Source organism: Peromyscus californicus, unplaced genomic scaffold, assembly GCF_007827085.1.
Source record: "Peromyscus californicus insignis strain IS unplaced genomic scaffold, ASM782708v3 Scaffold_8__1_contigs__length_139910024, whole genome shotgun sequence".
NCBI classification, from domain to species: Eukaryota; Metazoa; Chordata; class Mammalia; order Rodentia; family Cricetidae; genus Peromyscus; species Peromyscus californicus.
Window position 1 is genome coordinate 59,216,450 of NW_026294606.1, and position 14,817 is coordinate 59,231,266.

General features: G+C 41.6%; 1 protein-coding gene across 1 annotated transcript in view; it reads left to right on the forward strand.

Annotated features, from left to right (window-relative positions):
• The window catches only part of Taf3 (TATA-box binding protein associated factor 3), a 154,353-nt gene that overhangs the window by 114,930 nt on the left and 24,606 nt on the right, over window positions 1-14,817 (forward strand). The window contains exon 4 of the mRNA XM_052727572.1: window positions 9,676-9,758. Coding sequence (XP_052583532.1) covers window positions 9,676-9,758 — 83 coding nt within the window. The remainder of the gene's footprint in view (window positions 1-9,675; window positions 9,759-14,817) is intronic.

The following is a 14,817-nucleotide window of genomic DNA, read 5'->3' on the forward strand; positions in this document are numbered from 1 at the left end:
GTTTAGACCCCCTTGGCTTTTCTATGAGTAAAAAAAAAACAGAATGAAAATAATGTCAGTAACTGGACACCAGCAAGTTAATGAGACACAGGACACCAGCTCCTCTCTTTTTACAATATTTATTTTATTTTTATTAATATGTGTCTGTCTGTCTATATGTGTTTGTGCACATGCATGCAGGTGTCCCTGGAGACCCCAGAAGAGGGTATTAGATTCCCTGAAGCTAGAGTTACAGATGGTTGTAAGCCAACATGGGTGCTGGTAACTTAATGTGGGGATTTATCGAGGCAACTCCACGTAGTTAAAAAGGAGGTTTATTTTGGGGTTACTTACAGCCAGTAAAGGGGTTGGTTAAAGGATCCTGGAGAGGTCAGGTGCAGTCCAGCAGGGTTCTCTGGAGAACTCTGACTTGGTCTGCCATCCATCATCCAGGATCACCAGGAACCAAGAGTCCCAGTACATCCAGATCTCAGGTCTTAAGGGCTCCTGTCTCGGCCCCACCACAGGGGCAGGTCATAGGTAGGAGTGGCAGTTACCAGAAGCCTCACTAGGGGTAGTACTTCTAGGTCAAAGCTGGAGCAGTTACCCACTGCAGGAAGTGAACTTGGGTCCTCTGAAAGAGCAGTATGAGTGCTCTCGTCTCTCCAGCATATCTTATTTTCTGTCTTTACAGTCATGTTATCCTTTTATTATGTTATTATCTTAATATGGTATTTGTCAGGTTTTAAAACCCTTCCACACATTTCCCTCCTCCTGGCACACCTATGACACTGATCCAGTAGGTATTATTAACATTTGTGAACAAGAGGCCACCTAGGAGAGGGGCCCATCCCAGGTGAGGATCACATATCCACAAGAGCCAAGTCCCTTTTTGCACAGATAGTCATCACATTTTGAAGTGTTTTATTAGAGATAGTTGTCTGACAGTAATTAGTTATTATTCTATCATGCACCTAGAGTAACAGCAGCTGAACTCCCAGCCAGTCCCACATGGTGCCATTGTATTTAGCACCACTTTGACTTTGGGAAGTCAGTGGCATTGTTTGAGCAGCCATTATGAATCTGAATGAAGCCCCCATCAGATGAAGCTGATAACAGCAGACAGGCCATGGATCTACCTAACACTGGGGAAAAACAAACAAAACCCTTGAGCAGAGACCCACTTACCAGTAGCTAGCCAGACTGTCACCTAATAGAAGAGTTCAAGCCTTGTTTTTTTTTTTTTAAGATTTATGTATTTGTTTGTTTGTTTATTATACAGTGTTCTGCCTGCATGTATGCCTACACACCAGAAGAGGGCACCAGATCTCATTATAGATGGTTGTGAGCCACCATGTGGTTGCTGGGAACTGAACTCAGGACCTGTGGAAGAGCAGCCAGTGCTCTTAACCTCTGAGCCCATCTCTCCAGCCCGCCTTGCGTTATTTTTGATAGGTTGTAAATCAGAGAAATGACAAAATATAAAAATATAAACCATGAATTATTGGGGTATAGATGAATGTGCAAGATTACCTTAATTTATTCTTAGTATTTTAAGTGTGTTTCATAGAAAAATGAACACAAAAATGAAAATATCTTATTATTTATGATGATGGAACTAGACAACTGTGTTCATCTGTGCACATGCATGTGCATAATGCTGGGGTTTGGATTCAGGCCCCTCACATGCTGGGTGAACTCTTTACTATGAACTGTGCCTGCAACTCTACCTAGAATCTTGAGTAGAAGATAAGCCAGAATCCATCAGCATCAGACTGAGGGGTACATATTCTTGTATTCCAATGCATTCTTACTTGAATATGGTCTTAATGATGTAGAGTGTCACCCCAAAAGGACACCCAACCTAGGCCTGCAGGGGCTTTGGCAGTTATCTGGTAGATATCCCAACCCTACCACTGTCTAGCTTTTGTGATCCTCTCCTACCTTTTGTGACTTCTGCTTCTTTCCCTCTGTCCCTGCTTCACATTCATTTTAGGAAAAGACAACATCACCCCATCCATTTACTTCTGTTTAAAAACAGTTAACTGAGGGAGTAGCCCAGTTGTTAGGATGTTTGCTTAGTATTAGAAGCTCTGGATTTAGTCTCCAACACTCTAAAAATCAGGCATCGTAGCCCATGTCTTTAATCTTAGCAATTGGTAAGTAGAGGCAGGAGGATTAGAGGCTCAAGGTCATCCTTGTTTCCATAATCTATTTGAAGCCAAACTGGGATCCATGAGACCTTGTCTCAAAACAAACAGAGAAAACAATGTTTGTTTCATATCTTCTATAAGAATACTCACCGTAAGAGCCACCCCCCATAGAAAACCCTGAGCAAACACTAGTTTTTCTTATTTAAAATGTACAGATAACTGACAGTTTAGAATTATCTTACAAATAACTAATAATGATCATAAACAAATAATTAAAAATTTGTCTATGCTGGAAAACTTACAGACTTTGTAAAGAATGCCTCAAACTTTGACCTTTCCGACTGATCAGTTATCTATTTGAGCTCACACTGTCTATTTGTGAATGAGCTAACCTAGAAAATGAGCAATACTGGCACTGTCACTTGAGAGTATATCTGTGTGTCAGACTGTTCCATGATTTCATCCTCCAAACTGCTCTGTGGGTTTGATATTGCCATGCTGATTTTGCAGTTGAGAAAACTGTGCTCTGAAAGATTTGAGTGACGTGCAGCAACAGTGAGAGGAGACTGATGTGCCTAGGCCTATTTAACCAAATCCCGGGTCCTTGCCACTCATGACAACCTGCTCTGCTTAGTCACTCTCCATTCTGGCATGTCTAGGACACAGGATGTGACTGGCAGAGGACAGATAAGAAGGGCTGAGGATGGGCGCGAGGGTAAGGTGGCCAGAAGGACTGAGGATCAGGAGTAAGGTGACCAGAAGGACTAAGGATCAGGAGTAAGGTGACCAGAAGAGCTGAGGATCAGGAGTAAGGTGACCAGAAGGACTAAGGATCAGGAGTAAGGTGACCAGAAGAGCTGAGGATCAGGAGTAAGGTGACCAGAAGAGCTGAGGATCTTGAGAAAGGTGACCAGAAGGGCTGAGGATCAGGAGTAAGGTGACCAGAAGGGCTGAGGATCAGGAGTAAGGTGACCAGAAGGACTGAGGATCGGGAGTAAGGTGACCAGAAGGACTGAGGATCAGGGGTAAGGTGACCAGAAGAGCTGAGGATCTTGAGAAAGGTGACCAGAAGGGCTGAGGATTGGAGGTAAGGTGACCAGAAGGGCTGAGGATTGGGAGTAAGGTGACCAGAAGGACTGAGGATCGGGAGTAAGGTGACCAGAAGGACTGAGGATCAGGGGTAAGGTGACCAGAAGGGCTGAGGATCAGGGGTAAGGTGACCAGAAGAGCTGAGGATCAGGGGGTAAGGTGACCAGAAGGTAAGGTAGCCTCTGGGCTGATAAAGTAGCAGTCCTTGAAGAAACCTTATGAGCTCCTGTTTAACTCCATGTTTTTTTTTTTTAATTTTTTTAATTTTTATTTTGCAATACAATTCAGTTCTACATATCAGCCATGGATTCCCTTGTTCTCTCCCCTCCTGCCCTCCTCACCTTCCCCCCAGCCCACCCCCCATTCCCACCTCCTCCAGGGCAAAGCCTTCCCCGAGGACTGAGATCAACTTGGTAGACTCAGTCCAGGTAGGTCCAGTCCCCTCCTCCCAGGCCGAGCCAAGCGACCCTGCATAGGCCCCAGGTTTCAAACAGCCAACTCATGAAATGAGCACAGGACCCATCCACTGCCTGGATGCCTCCCAAACAGATCAAGCCAATCAACTGTCTCACCCATTCAGAGGGCCTGATCCAGTTGGTGACCCCTCAGCCATTGGTTCATAGTTCATGTGTTTCCGTTCGTTTGGCTATTTGTCCCTGTGCTTTATCCAACCTTGGTCTCAACAATTCTCGCTCATATAAACCCTCCTCATTCTCGCTAATTGGACTCCCAGAGATCCACCCGGGGCCTAGCCATGGATCTCTGCATCCAGCTCCATGTTTTTTAAAAGCAAATAAGCGATGACCTCAGAGCCTGGTGACTTTAGTAATCAGAAATATTAAACACTTTAATGATTCAATGATTCCTTAATCTGTCCTCAAGTCCTTTAGTATCTGCCCCCAAATTGCCATTGGTTGAATAAACAGTTTAATACTGTAGAGAATCATACATAGTCTTATGTTTTGTTCCTTCAACGAAAGAGTTTCTTCTTTCTTCCTTTCTATTTAAAGCAGTGTAGTCATCGCTGCTTGTCATAACTAGTGAAATGAAGGGTTTGCTGTAAATAAGTAACAGTAAAATGGGAGAAATGTCCCCTCGCTGATTCTCTTTGCTGCCTCTTCCATGAGGCCAGGAACATAAACATTCAAATGACTGCTTAAGTAGACTGCTACTTAAGGCTGCACCCCAGCCTTCTATGAATGCACTCCAAGGGCTCAGATGGGAGCCAGGCTTGCTGTGCACACTGGACACCCTCTACTAAATGTAGCCAGGCCTCTTGGAACTGTCTTCTGAATGTTTCAAATAGCTGATGGGCATTTTGTAAGCCTGTTTCAAAAAGGAACTCATGTAAAGAACTTAATTGCTAAAAGGACAACAAAGGGGTAACCCCCATCCTTGAGCATCCAGAATGCTAACTGGTTGCATGTAGCTTTTCATCAGGAGTATTGCTGGGGTTTTCTAACATCCCGGCACAGGGAGGCATCGGGACTAGTACCTGCTAGCCTTGATTACCCAAGCTAGTGCACATAGATGGTAGAGGTTCTTTGCTCTTTTTTTTTTTTAAATGAAAGGAATTTAACATTAAAAAATAAATAAATAAACTTGGACAGATTAAATTGACAAAGCTGCCCATTACCTTTGTAGAAAGTCCCTGTCAAAAGATAAACTTTAAAGCTAGAATGCATGAAAGGGTTCCAAGATAGAATTTAAATTTAAACTGATTCTTTAGAGATAAGCTTTTTAAAAATCCACCTCTTTGCTTCAAGTCAGGATTTTAAAAATAAATTTCCCCTTTAAATCTCTTGAGCGATTTTCATTTTTTGCAAGGCCGCACTGCTGGTGTCCTGGAAAAATGGAGAGTTAGGGCTTTATCAGTTGGTGCCCTGAGGTATGTGGCAAAGAAGCTAAATCCTTGAAGATTAGCAAAAAAAAAAAAAAAAAAAAAAATTTCAGCACATGGCTATAAGGGGCTTATATGACTACTAGTGTTAGCTCAGGTGAAAGAAGTATTGCTTATACATAAAACTGGACAAATCCACTGACAATGTATTTTTAGTTAGCTACAAAGGAGTCTTATATTGCTGGACTTTACCTCTTTGGTGAATTGGGAAGCCTAGTAATCCACTATAAATGCTCTTCTGCTCGCCCCAATTCGAAGCATTACTCCAAAGTGCTGTTCTTTTATTTTAACCCTTAAAAGTTCCTCTTGGCCCCAGGATGTGGCTTTGTGCCATTAAAAAATGACATTTGTCATATTTTTCAAGTGATTGATTAATCATTGTTATCATTGGGTTTGTTGTTTCCAGGAAAATTCAGGAGAGAATTGTTTTTAATTGGTAGTTAGTATCTCTGCTTTTATTTTGATAAGCATTCAGATAGAATTAACATAAAAATTCAGGGAGAAGTTCTTATTTAGAAATTACACTTTCCTTATAGTATTAGCATCCTCGTTAACCTCTTTCCTTTGAACGAAATAGTCTTATTCTTTTCTCTGTACTTCCTTCCAGTTTTTCAAGATAAACATGACTAACTTTTTGACTAGAATTGAAGTGTTTGAGTAGCTTATAGGTAGAGTTTCCATTTGTCCTAGCTGCATGAGATAGTCCTGGTTCGTAGAGTGCGTAATACTTCCCTCTTGTTTCCGGAGACAATGTTGAGTATTGTGATTACAGATAAACTTTGAGCTGAGATGACAAAATCATTCATTAGTTCATTCAACTTATGGAATACCTGTTGATTTCAAGATACATTCATACTGTTCTGAATCTGACTTGTACCCTTATTTTTCTTTGCTTATTTTTTATACATCATTTAACTGTGTTTGTTTGTTTGTTTGTTTGTTTGTGGGACAGGGTTTCTCTCTGTATCCCTGACTGTCCTGAAACTTTCTGTGTAGACTAGGCTGTCCTTGAACTTGCAGAAATCCACCTACCTCTGTCTCCCAAGTTCTGGGGTTAAAGGCATATGCCACTATGCCTGCTTCATTTAACTTTTTTAGAGTAAGTCATAAATAGCCCATCTTTTGGTTCATAGTACCTGTCAGGTCATTCAAGACAGCAACATAAATCTAGCTATTTAGTTGAATGAATGAAGGTAAAGCCAAAGTTAATCTCAAATTCATATAAATTCACTAGCCTCCCATAAAGAAAAAAATGCCATACAACTAACCCTAGCAATGACACAAGTATCTATCAGTTATCATAAGATACCTTGGTAAAGAAAGTAAACAACTCCATTCAGGACATGCATAATACCAGGACCCAAAGAGTGTCCAAGAGCCAAGGAACTGTATTATAGAACCAGAGGTCGGGCTGGAGAGATGGCTCAGAGGTTAAGAGCACTGCTTGTTCTTCCAAAGGTCCTGAGTTCAATTCCCAGCAACCACATGGTGGCTCACAACCATCTGTAATGAGATCTGGTGCCCTCTTCTGGCCTGCAGGGATACGTGCAGACAGAACACTGTATACATAATAAATAAATCTTTAAAAAAAAAAAAAAAAGAACCAGAGGTGACTTTGTGTCAGGAAGCTTGGGTTTACATGATTTATTTACTAATTTTGCAACCCTGAGCAAACCTTGCATTGTTTCTGAATGGGTGTTATTTGGGGAAGAGTCTGCCCTCTATATCTACCATGTGGAGTTTTGAAGATCCATTGGATGGGGTGGGGTGGGGGGTGGGGGTGATTCCTTAAAATGCTAGATAAGTCTGTTACAGCTATCACATAGAAAAGAAACAAGCCAAACACAGTGCAGCATATAACAATTAGTAAAACAGATTTTAAGCTGGGCGGTGGTGGCGCACGCCTTTAATCCCAGCACTCGGGAGGCAGAGCCAGGCGGATCTCCGTGAGTTCAAGGCCAGCCTGGGCTACCAAGTGAGTTCCAGGAAAGGCGCAAAGCTACACAGGGAAACCCTGTCTCGAAAAACCAAAAAAAAAAAAAAAAAAAGTAAAACAGATTTTTTTAAAAATTTTTTAAGTGCAGTGGGGAGCTTTGTTTTTTGCCAAGTGAGGTAGTGCACGTCTTTTATTCCAGCACTTGGGAAGCAGAGGTGAGCATATCTCTGTGAGTTCAAGGCCAACTTGGTGTCCATAGCAAGTTCTGGGCCAGCCAGGGCTACATAGTGAGACCCTGTCTCTAAAATAATGAATAAAAAAATGAAGAGACAGAGGCAATAAAGAGAATAACAAGATACAAGTTAAATGCTGAAAAACACATGAGATTGTTAGCCAGAGGATAAAGGGAAGATAATTTTTTTTCAAGATAAGAATTTAGCACATTTAAAAGTTTAATGAGAATAATTAATAGAGTCAAGAGACTTGATGTTCTGTAAATTATGCTAAGGAGAAAGAAAGTTCTTAAAGAGTCTAGAAGAGATGGGCTTCACACTTGGGGGCACAAAAAAGTTAGTACATTTATGGGTAATTTAAAGAATTCACCTGCCTCAGGCCTCAATATTTTTACCTTTTCGTTGAGCAAAAGCAAGAAAGAAATTATGGCAGGGTTTTGAAAGAAATGAGGCTTTGGAATCACTGCTTCATGTTCAGGCCTTAAGTGTCTCTTAAGCACTTGGAAGTCACTGTGGTAGACATTGGGAAACACAGTAAGCAAAACAGACAGGCTTCAGTGGTGCTTGAGTGCGCTGGAAATCCAAATAAACTAATAGTATTAAAGGCATCCATGAAGTCAGAAGTTTTCTAGATGTCCCTTTCTGTCATTCAGTGCTCCAGAGGCTGGATTCGGGTTGATCCTGGAAGAGTAATGTAATAACTGAAAGATAGGAATTGAAGCTGTGTTCAGATAAGCATTAATTCAACAGATGTTTATTGAGCATGCCCTACATGCCAGGCAGTAGTTAAGTGATGATAGGTTTGTAAATGAACTGTAGGTATATACACACACACACACACACACACACACACACACATACATATATTCTCATATATATGAGAAAGTGGTATTCATATGCAAATAACTGCATGATATAGTGCATTGAACAGTACTTTATATATCCATTTCCCCTACAGCCACCACATGCTTTCATTATTTTTCATTCTCAGGCTTCAGATATGTAAATCAGTATTTGTAGATAGTTGTCAGGGTTAGCAATGACATACAGCAGTATTCTAAGACAAGTTAAAATTCTGTCAGTGCTTGGGCCATTCCCAAATGACAAAGAATTATCCCACCAAAATATCTGTCCCATCACCATTGAAAAACTCTGATGTAGATAAGAATTTGAGACTACAGAAATTTTGTTTGGTTATTTATTCAAAATATTTATTATACCATAAGGTCTTAACTAATTGTCAAGAGATCATGTAATGTCATACTTAATTTGTGTATTTTCTTTCTGACTAATAGCTCAAATGTTTGTGAAATCCTAAACTTTTTCAAATCATTACCTTCACCATAAATCCTTTCTAAATTGAGAAAGTGTGCCGTGTATACACACCTACATACACATAGAAATTTCAGGTCTTTTTTTAGTGAGCCTAAAATGGAATTACGTAGTGCTAGAATTATGGTCCTTAGACTTCAGATATAATCAAACAAACTTACAGTGAGTTTTGAATTCATCAAGGCCCTTAAGTGTATCTTGTACAGGGAAGATCTTCTGGTAAGCCTTTTTAGTTATGTTCTGTCTGGCAGTCATGGGGCTCAAGAGCCTGCTCAGTGGTTAAGAACACTAGCTGCTCTTCCAGAGAACCCAGGTTTGGTTTTCAGCACCCACATGGCAGTTCACAACTGTCTGTAACTATAGTTCCAGGAGATCTGATGCCCCCTTCTGATCTCCACAGACACCAGGCACACATGTGGCACACAAACACACATCAGGCAAAATACCCATGCACATAAAATAAAAATAAATAAACCTTTAAAAATAAGAAAAATATGGTGGTTACGTAAATATTCCACCAGATACTCCAATTAGCCAGAAACATCACATATTAATGTGATGTAGATAAAGCTCGTAGGCTATGATATGTGTCAAAGAGCCTTCAATTATTAAGAAACATGAACTTAGGCTGGAGAGAATGCTCAGTTGATATAGGATATCATAACAACATAAGGACCTGAGTTTGATGCCCAGAACCCAGGTAAAAAGCAGAGAACCGGTAATGTGCACCTGTAGTCCCAGTGCTGGTGGGAAGCAAGACAGAGGCACTTTGAACCCTGAACCTCATTGGACACCCCTCCCCCATCCAAATGGATGAGTTTCCACTTCATTGAAAGGACTGTCTTCAAAAAGCTTAGAGAATGGTTGAGGAAGACACCCATTTCTACCTCTGGCTCCCCACACTCGTGTCTACTCACAACACATATACACTAGCCATGTCTTTTTATCTAGCAGTGCCAATGTGTTTATTACGTTTGTGGGGTGGGGAAGTAGAAGAGATAGGAAATATTTTAGGAAGAATTTTTTTTCTAATTAATGTACTAACTTCCACAGATAAAAGTGGAACCCGTCATCCCAGCCCCAAGTCCAGTTATCCCCAGATTGACTCTGCGAGTTGGCGCTGGCCAAGACAAGATGTAAGTATAAGCATTGGGAATTGGTGAGACCTACCTTCTCTATGCTGTCCTAATAGATTAGGACTCTGCCAGACTTCCAGGTATGAACAGAGTCTGTACCAGGAATAGCTTGCTATCAGGTTTTTATTGGCTTCTTCTTCCAGGTAAAAGCTTTTTTCTTTGCTTAATATATAGGATCCTATGCTCTCCCCCCATCCTTTTCTCTTTTTTAAAGGTTAATATATGGCAGTATTACCGCATAGTATCTGAGGTCCTGGCTACTTGAAAAATAAGAGATTGTGTAGTGAGTGGGTTAACTGCCACATTTCACCCACATGGATGCAGTGTTAGACCTTCTCAGGAACACATCACTTGCCAATGGCAAAGACTAAAGATTCAGATGGTGTAAGAGAAAATGAGGAATGTCATTCATTGTTTACCATTTGTCTGAATTTTAACAAATCAATTTATCAGGCCATCTTTATTTTTTTAATATAGTTTTCACATATAGTTTTAGATGTATGAGTGTTTTGCCTATATATATACTATGTTATGTACGGGTACCTGCAGAGGCCCATTTTCTTTAAAGGATATTGTTTTCTTTCGTCCATCCTTTGAGGAAGTGTTTAGACCTACAGTATCCTCACAGGCTCCTGATGCAGTATGAAATATTAGTTTCTTTTGTAAATCATGTTGAAATTCTTGCTCTGAAGAGCACACTGTGTGTGGCATTTCAATGAAATTCATGAGTATAACTTCTTATTTTTTCCCAGTAAATGTGAAAGTGGAGCAGTTTGCTTTGCAAACAGTCAGATATCAGAGAGAACGCAGAAGACTTTCAGTTCCACTCAAATTTAGCATAAAAGTGAGAGGAAGACTTCAGAATTCATTAAGTAAAGAATAGAATATTTACTGGGCATGGTGGTACATATCTGTAATCCAAGCACTTGGAAGAATGAAGCAGGTTAGTCAAGAATTCAAAGTCAACCTGGGCTAAATAGCAAGACCTATCTCAAGAAACAACTAGAAATTTTGCTTTTATTGAAATTTTTATTTAATATTTTTATTTATTCTTTGACAATTTAATACATATATGCAATGCAATTTGATCATAAACAACCCAATTCCCCGTCACACTTCCTCAGAACCCACCCCCGAAGCCTCCCACCTTCATGTCCTCATCTTTTTGTTTTGTTTAAGTACCCCACAATCCAATTACTGCTGCTTGCACATGCATGGGTTGTGGGGCCATCCACAGGAGCTGGAGCAATCTACTGGCTGCTATAGCTACAAAGAAAGCCGACTCCTACCACAGCAACCACAGCTTCTCAGCTCAGGGTGGGCCTAGTGAGCCCCTCATCCGTGCTGGAGTGTTGACTGGAATGCTCTGTGCTGGTGACCACACCTACTGTGAGCTCTTGAGTGTGACAGCCAGGTCATATCCAGAGGAGAGCCTTTCACAGCACTGCCCATAGTGAACAGCTCTTAAATTCTGTCCCCTGCTTCTTCCACAGTGCTCCATAAGCCTTGGCGGGGAGGAATGTGTCTGATGTCTCACCTAGGGCTCAGTCACTTGTTCTCAGCACTTTGACCAGTTACAGTCTCTGCCCTAAGTGCTGCCCACCACCAAAGAAGAAGCTTCTCTGACCAAGGCTGAGAATGAAGGAAAAATGAAATCAAAGGAGGAGGCCATGCCCACTCCTAAAGGATGGAGAAGATTTGTATTGTAGACATAAGGGAGAAAGCAGGCAGAGGGCACAGTCCAGGCTGCACATGCCCTGCAGACTAAACTCAGAGGGGAGAGAGAGGAGCAAGAGAGGCCGCCGCATAGCCAATGTGATGAGTTCTGTGGGCATGAGGCTGGGGAAGGGAAGCGGAAACCCTGCGCCTGAGACGGAGGGGCTCAGGGGAGGGGACAGAGTGAAGTGCTGGGAGAGCCACAGGTGGGTGCTGAGAGATGCTGGGAGAGCTGGCTGGCACCTGCCTTGATAGTTAATAAGCACTCATCCATTTGTTGGGGCTTCTGAGACCTAACAGAAAGTGACACTGGTCTATAGGTATAAACCTACATATTTAGAAGGCTGTTTGACACCATGTACATCTAGTAAAACAGCAGTAGAAGATCCCCCAACCTCCATCCAGGCCCTGGGACCTCCCCAGCCCTGGGCTTTTGACAGGGTTTCCAGTGCACAAGACCATGTCCTCAGTTCATTCCTTCTTAAGATGTGTGTGTTTTACATACCGCTGCTGTCAATTCTAAACGTCCTGCAGTTCAGAAGCCCCTTGGGATTATGATGAAGGGTAAGACAGAGGCCAACATGGTCCTTCAAGAAAGTATATGCTCCTGTGAAGAGCTGCAGGACAGAGTCCAGGTGGTTGTTATTTTTGCTTCCTCCATTCTCTGAATGATTTTCACAGCGTTCTTCTTTGGTGTGCCTGTAGAGACCTAAATAGCAGGTGGTTCCACTGCTGACAAACAGAAAATCTTCAAAATCGATTTGAATTCCACTCTCTTTCATCCTGGTATCTGATGTACACACACCCTTGAACTTGCTAAGGAAGATCAGACTGGGCCAAGGTTCTAGTTCAGCAGTAGCACTTACCCGGCATACACAGGCTCTAGCGGTCTACACTCTTGAAAATCTCCTTGGAAATTCTGTAAACTGTCTCATTTCTCTAAGGGAAAGTGTTCTTGCTCATCATTCCAAAGATACTTTTACCAATTGATATTTAATTTCTATTTTCTCCATAGTTATCAGTACCCAGTCTTAACTCCCGCACAGAAGCTTGGCTTCCTCCCTTTAGAAAATTAAGATTGAAAATGACATTTCTAGTTACATTCCTCTTTCTGCCCTGGAGTGTCTGTTGGTGATTCTGTTGGCTGTCTATTCTGTTTTTACCTTTCAATAAATCATTTATATTCCTAAGAGACTGGAAGATGTGAGGACTGGATCCTATTACTCTGGATCAAAATGTCCAGCTTGAGGGAAATTAGAATAGCCTGGATTCTTGACAAATTACCCTCAAAAGTACAGTGTTACTTGTAACATGTAACTTGTAGATGCTTGGATAAAACTGCCCTGTTCTATGAACGATGGACTATTTGACCAAGGCAGGCATAAAAGTATACTGGACAAAGAAATTCGGTATAACACATTGCATGTTAAATGAAAATCAGAGGGAGGCAGGGGCTCAAGTCCAATAGAATTTCCCATAAGCATAAATTCAGTAAGTATTTTTGATGATGTGACGGTCTAAATTGGAGGTTAGTAAACTCCAGCCCGGGAGCCATATTCAGCCTATTTCTTGCTTTTGTATGACCTGCAAACTAAGAATGTTTCTTGTGTTTTTAAATGACTGAAAAACTTAAAATATTCTTTGGGGCTATAGAGTTGGCTCAGCAATTAAGAGCACTTACTGGGCCGGGCGGCGGCGGTGCACGCACGCCTTTAATCCCAGCACTTGGGAGGCAGAGGCAGGTGGATCTCTGTGAGTTCGAGGCCAGCCTAGTCTCCAAAGCGAGTACCAGGAAAGGCGCAAAGCTACACGGAGAAACCCTATCTTGAAAAAACCAAAAAATAAAAAAATAAAATAAAAAAATAAGAGCACTTACTGCTCTCCCAGAGGCCCAGAGTTCAGTTCCGGCACCCACATCAGGTCCTGTAGCTCCAGATCCATGGGACCTACATCCATGTGCACATACTCATAAAAATTTTTAATTAGAAATTAAAAATATTTTTGTGACACATGGAAAAAATTCTAGCCATCTTTTATAGTTGCAGGGTAAGAAACTCCCCTGTAGTATAACCTATTCCATGGCTATAGTGACAGGAAAGTAGGCAGTCATATAACTATGTGTCTAGTTGTTGTCTGTATACACCTGGGGGTGAGCTAATACTCTTTTAAAGTGAAATTAATAAGCAGACTGGGATTCAAAAACAAGAGAGTCTGTGTATTCCTTGTTGGGGGGGGGGGTGTTTATTGCTGAAGGACCAAGTCTTTTGAAATTATGAGAGAAAGAAAAAGCTTTACAAGGTTCAAATTATACCCTCCTGTTGGAAGATCTTTAAGACAGTATTTAGTTTCTAAGTCTTGAAGAAGTTAGGTCTTCTGCCCTTGATCCCCAAAAGTGCTTTGTGGTTAGAGAGGGTCCTCTGTTCTCTGTTAGTGTTCCTCAAAGCAAGACAGCAGTAATTTGTTTTTCCCTTGTTTTCACATCCTTCAAAACTGTCTTCCGGAGGGGTCCATGACTAGCCAGTTCTCCTTCCTGACGGTGTTAAAATTCAGGACAACTTTGCGAAGACCCCAGATTCCTTGAACATCCTTGAACATGTCTACTAGTAATGGATATCCAGAGTTCCCTCCAGTCCCCAGTGAAGCACTAACCCCAGAACTACAGTTTCAACTGTGAATGAGGAAGCCACACATTCAAGTCCATTCCTGAAGTGTCCAAGTGTAGGCTCCCTGTCAAGTCGGGCTTTCAGTTTGCCCAGGAGCTTAGAGCTGTGCTGGTCAGGATCCTGGGGTTTCCCTAGTAGATGTGGTGACAAGGAATGTATGGGGCTCATTAACAGCACAGCTGACCTTACTGTTTGCTGGCCTACTTCATTTTGAATAATAGAGAAAGGATGGCTAACTGATGACGTATCCCAGTTCTTTTCATGAAGAATGCAGAGCAAAGTAACTTGACAGTTTGTTAGGGACGGAGTCCCCGCTTAGAGAGGGAATCGTCAGAAGCTCTGTGTGTTGGTGCATACTTCAATCCCAGCTCACTAGGAGGCAGAGGCAGATGGATTTCTATAAATTCGATGCTCACCTAGTGTTCATAGCAAATTCAGGCCAGTCGGAGCTACAGAGTGAGACCTGCCTCCCCCCCCCACCCCCACCCCCGTAACCCCCACTGGAAAAGCAGTTGTCAGCAGCGAGACATGACAGAATAGGGCCTGCAGGGTTTCTAAGTTTAAATGTCTGAGTATTTATAAAATTCAAAATTCAGTTAAGCCTCATGGGAGAAAGTAATTTTCCATATTGTAAAGTATTAATAAAAATGTAATATAAATTTGTACAGACTTTGAGGGTG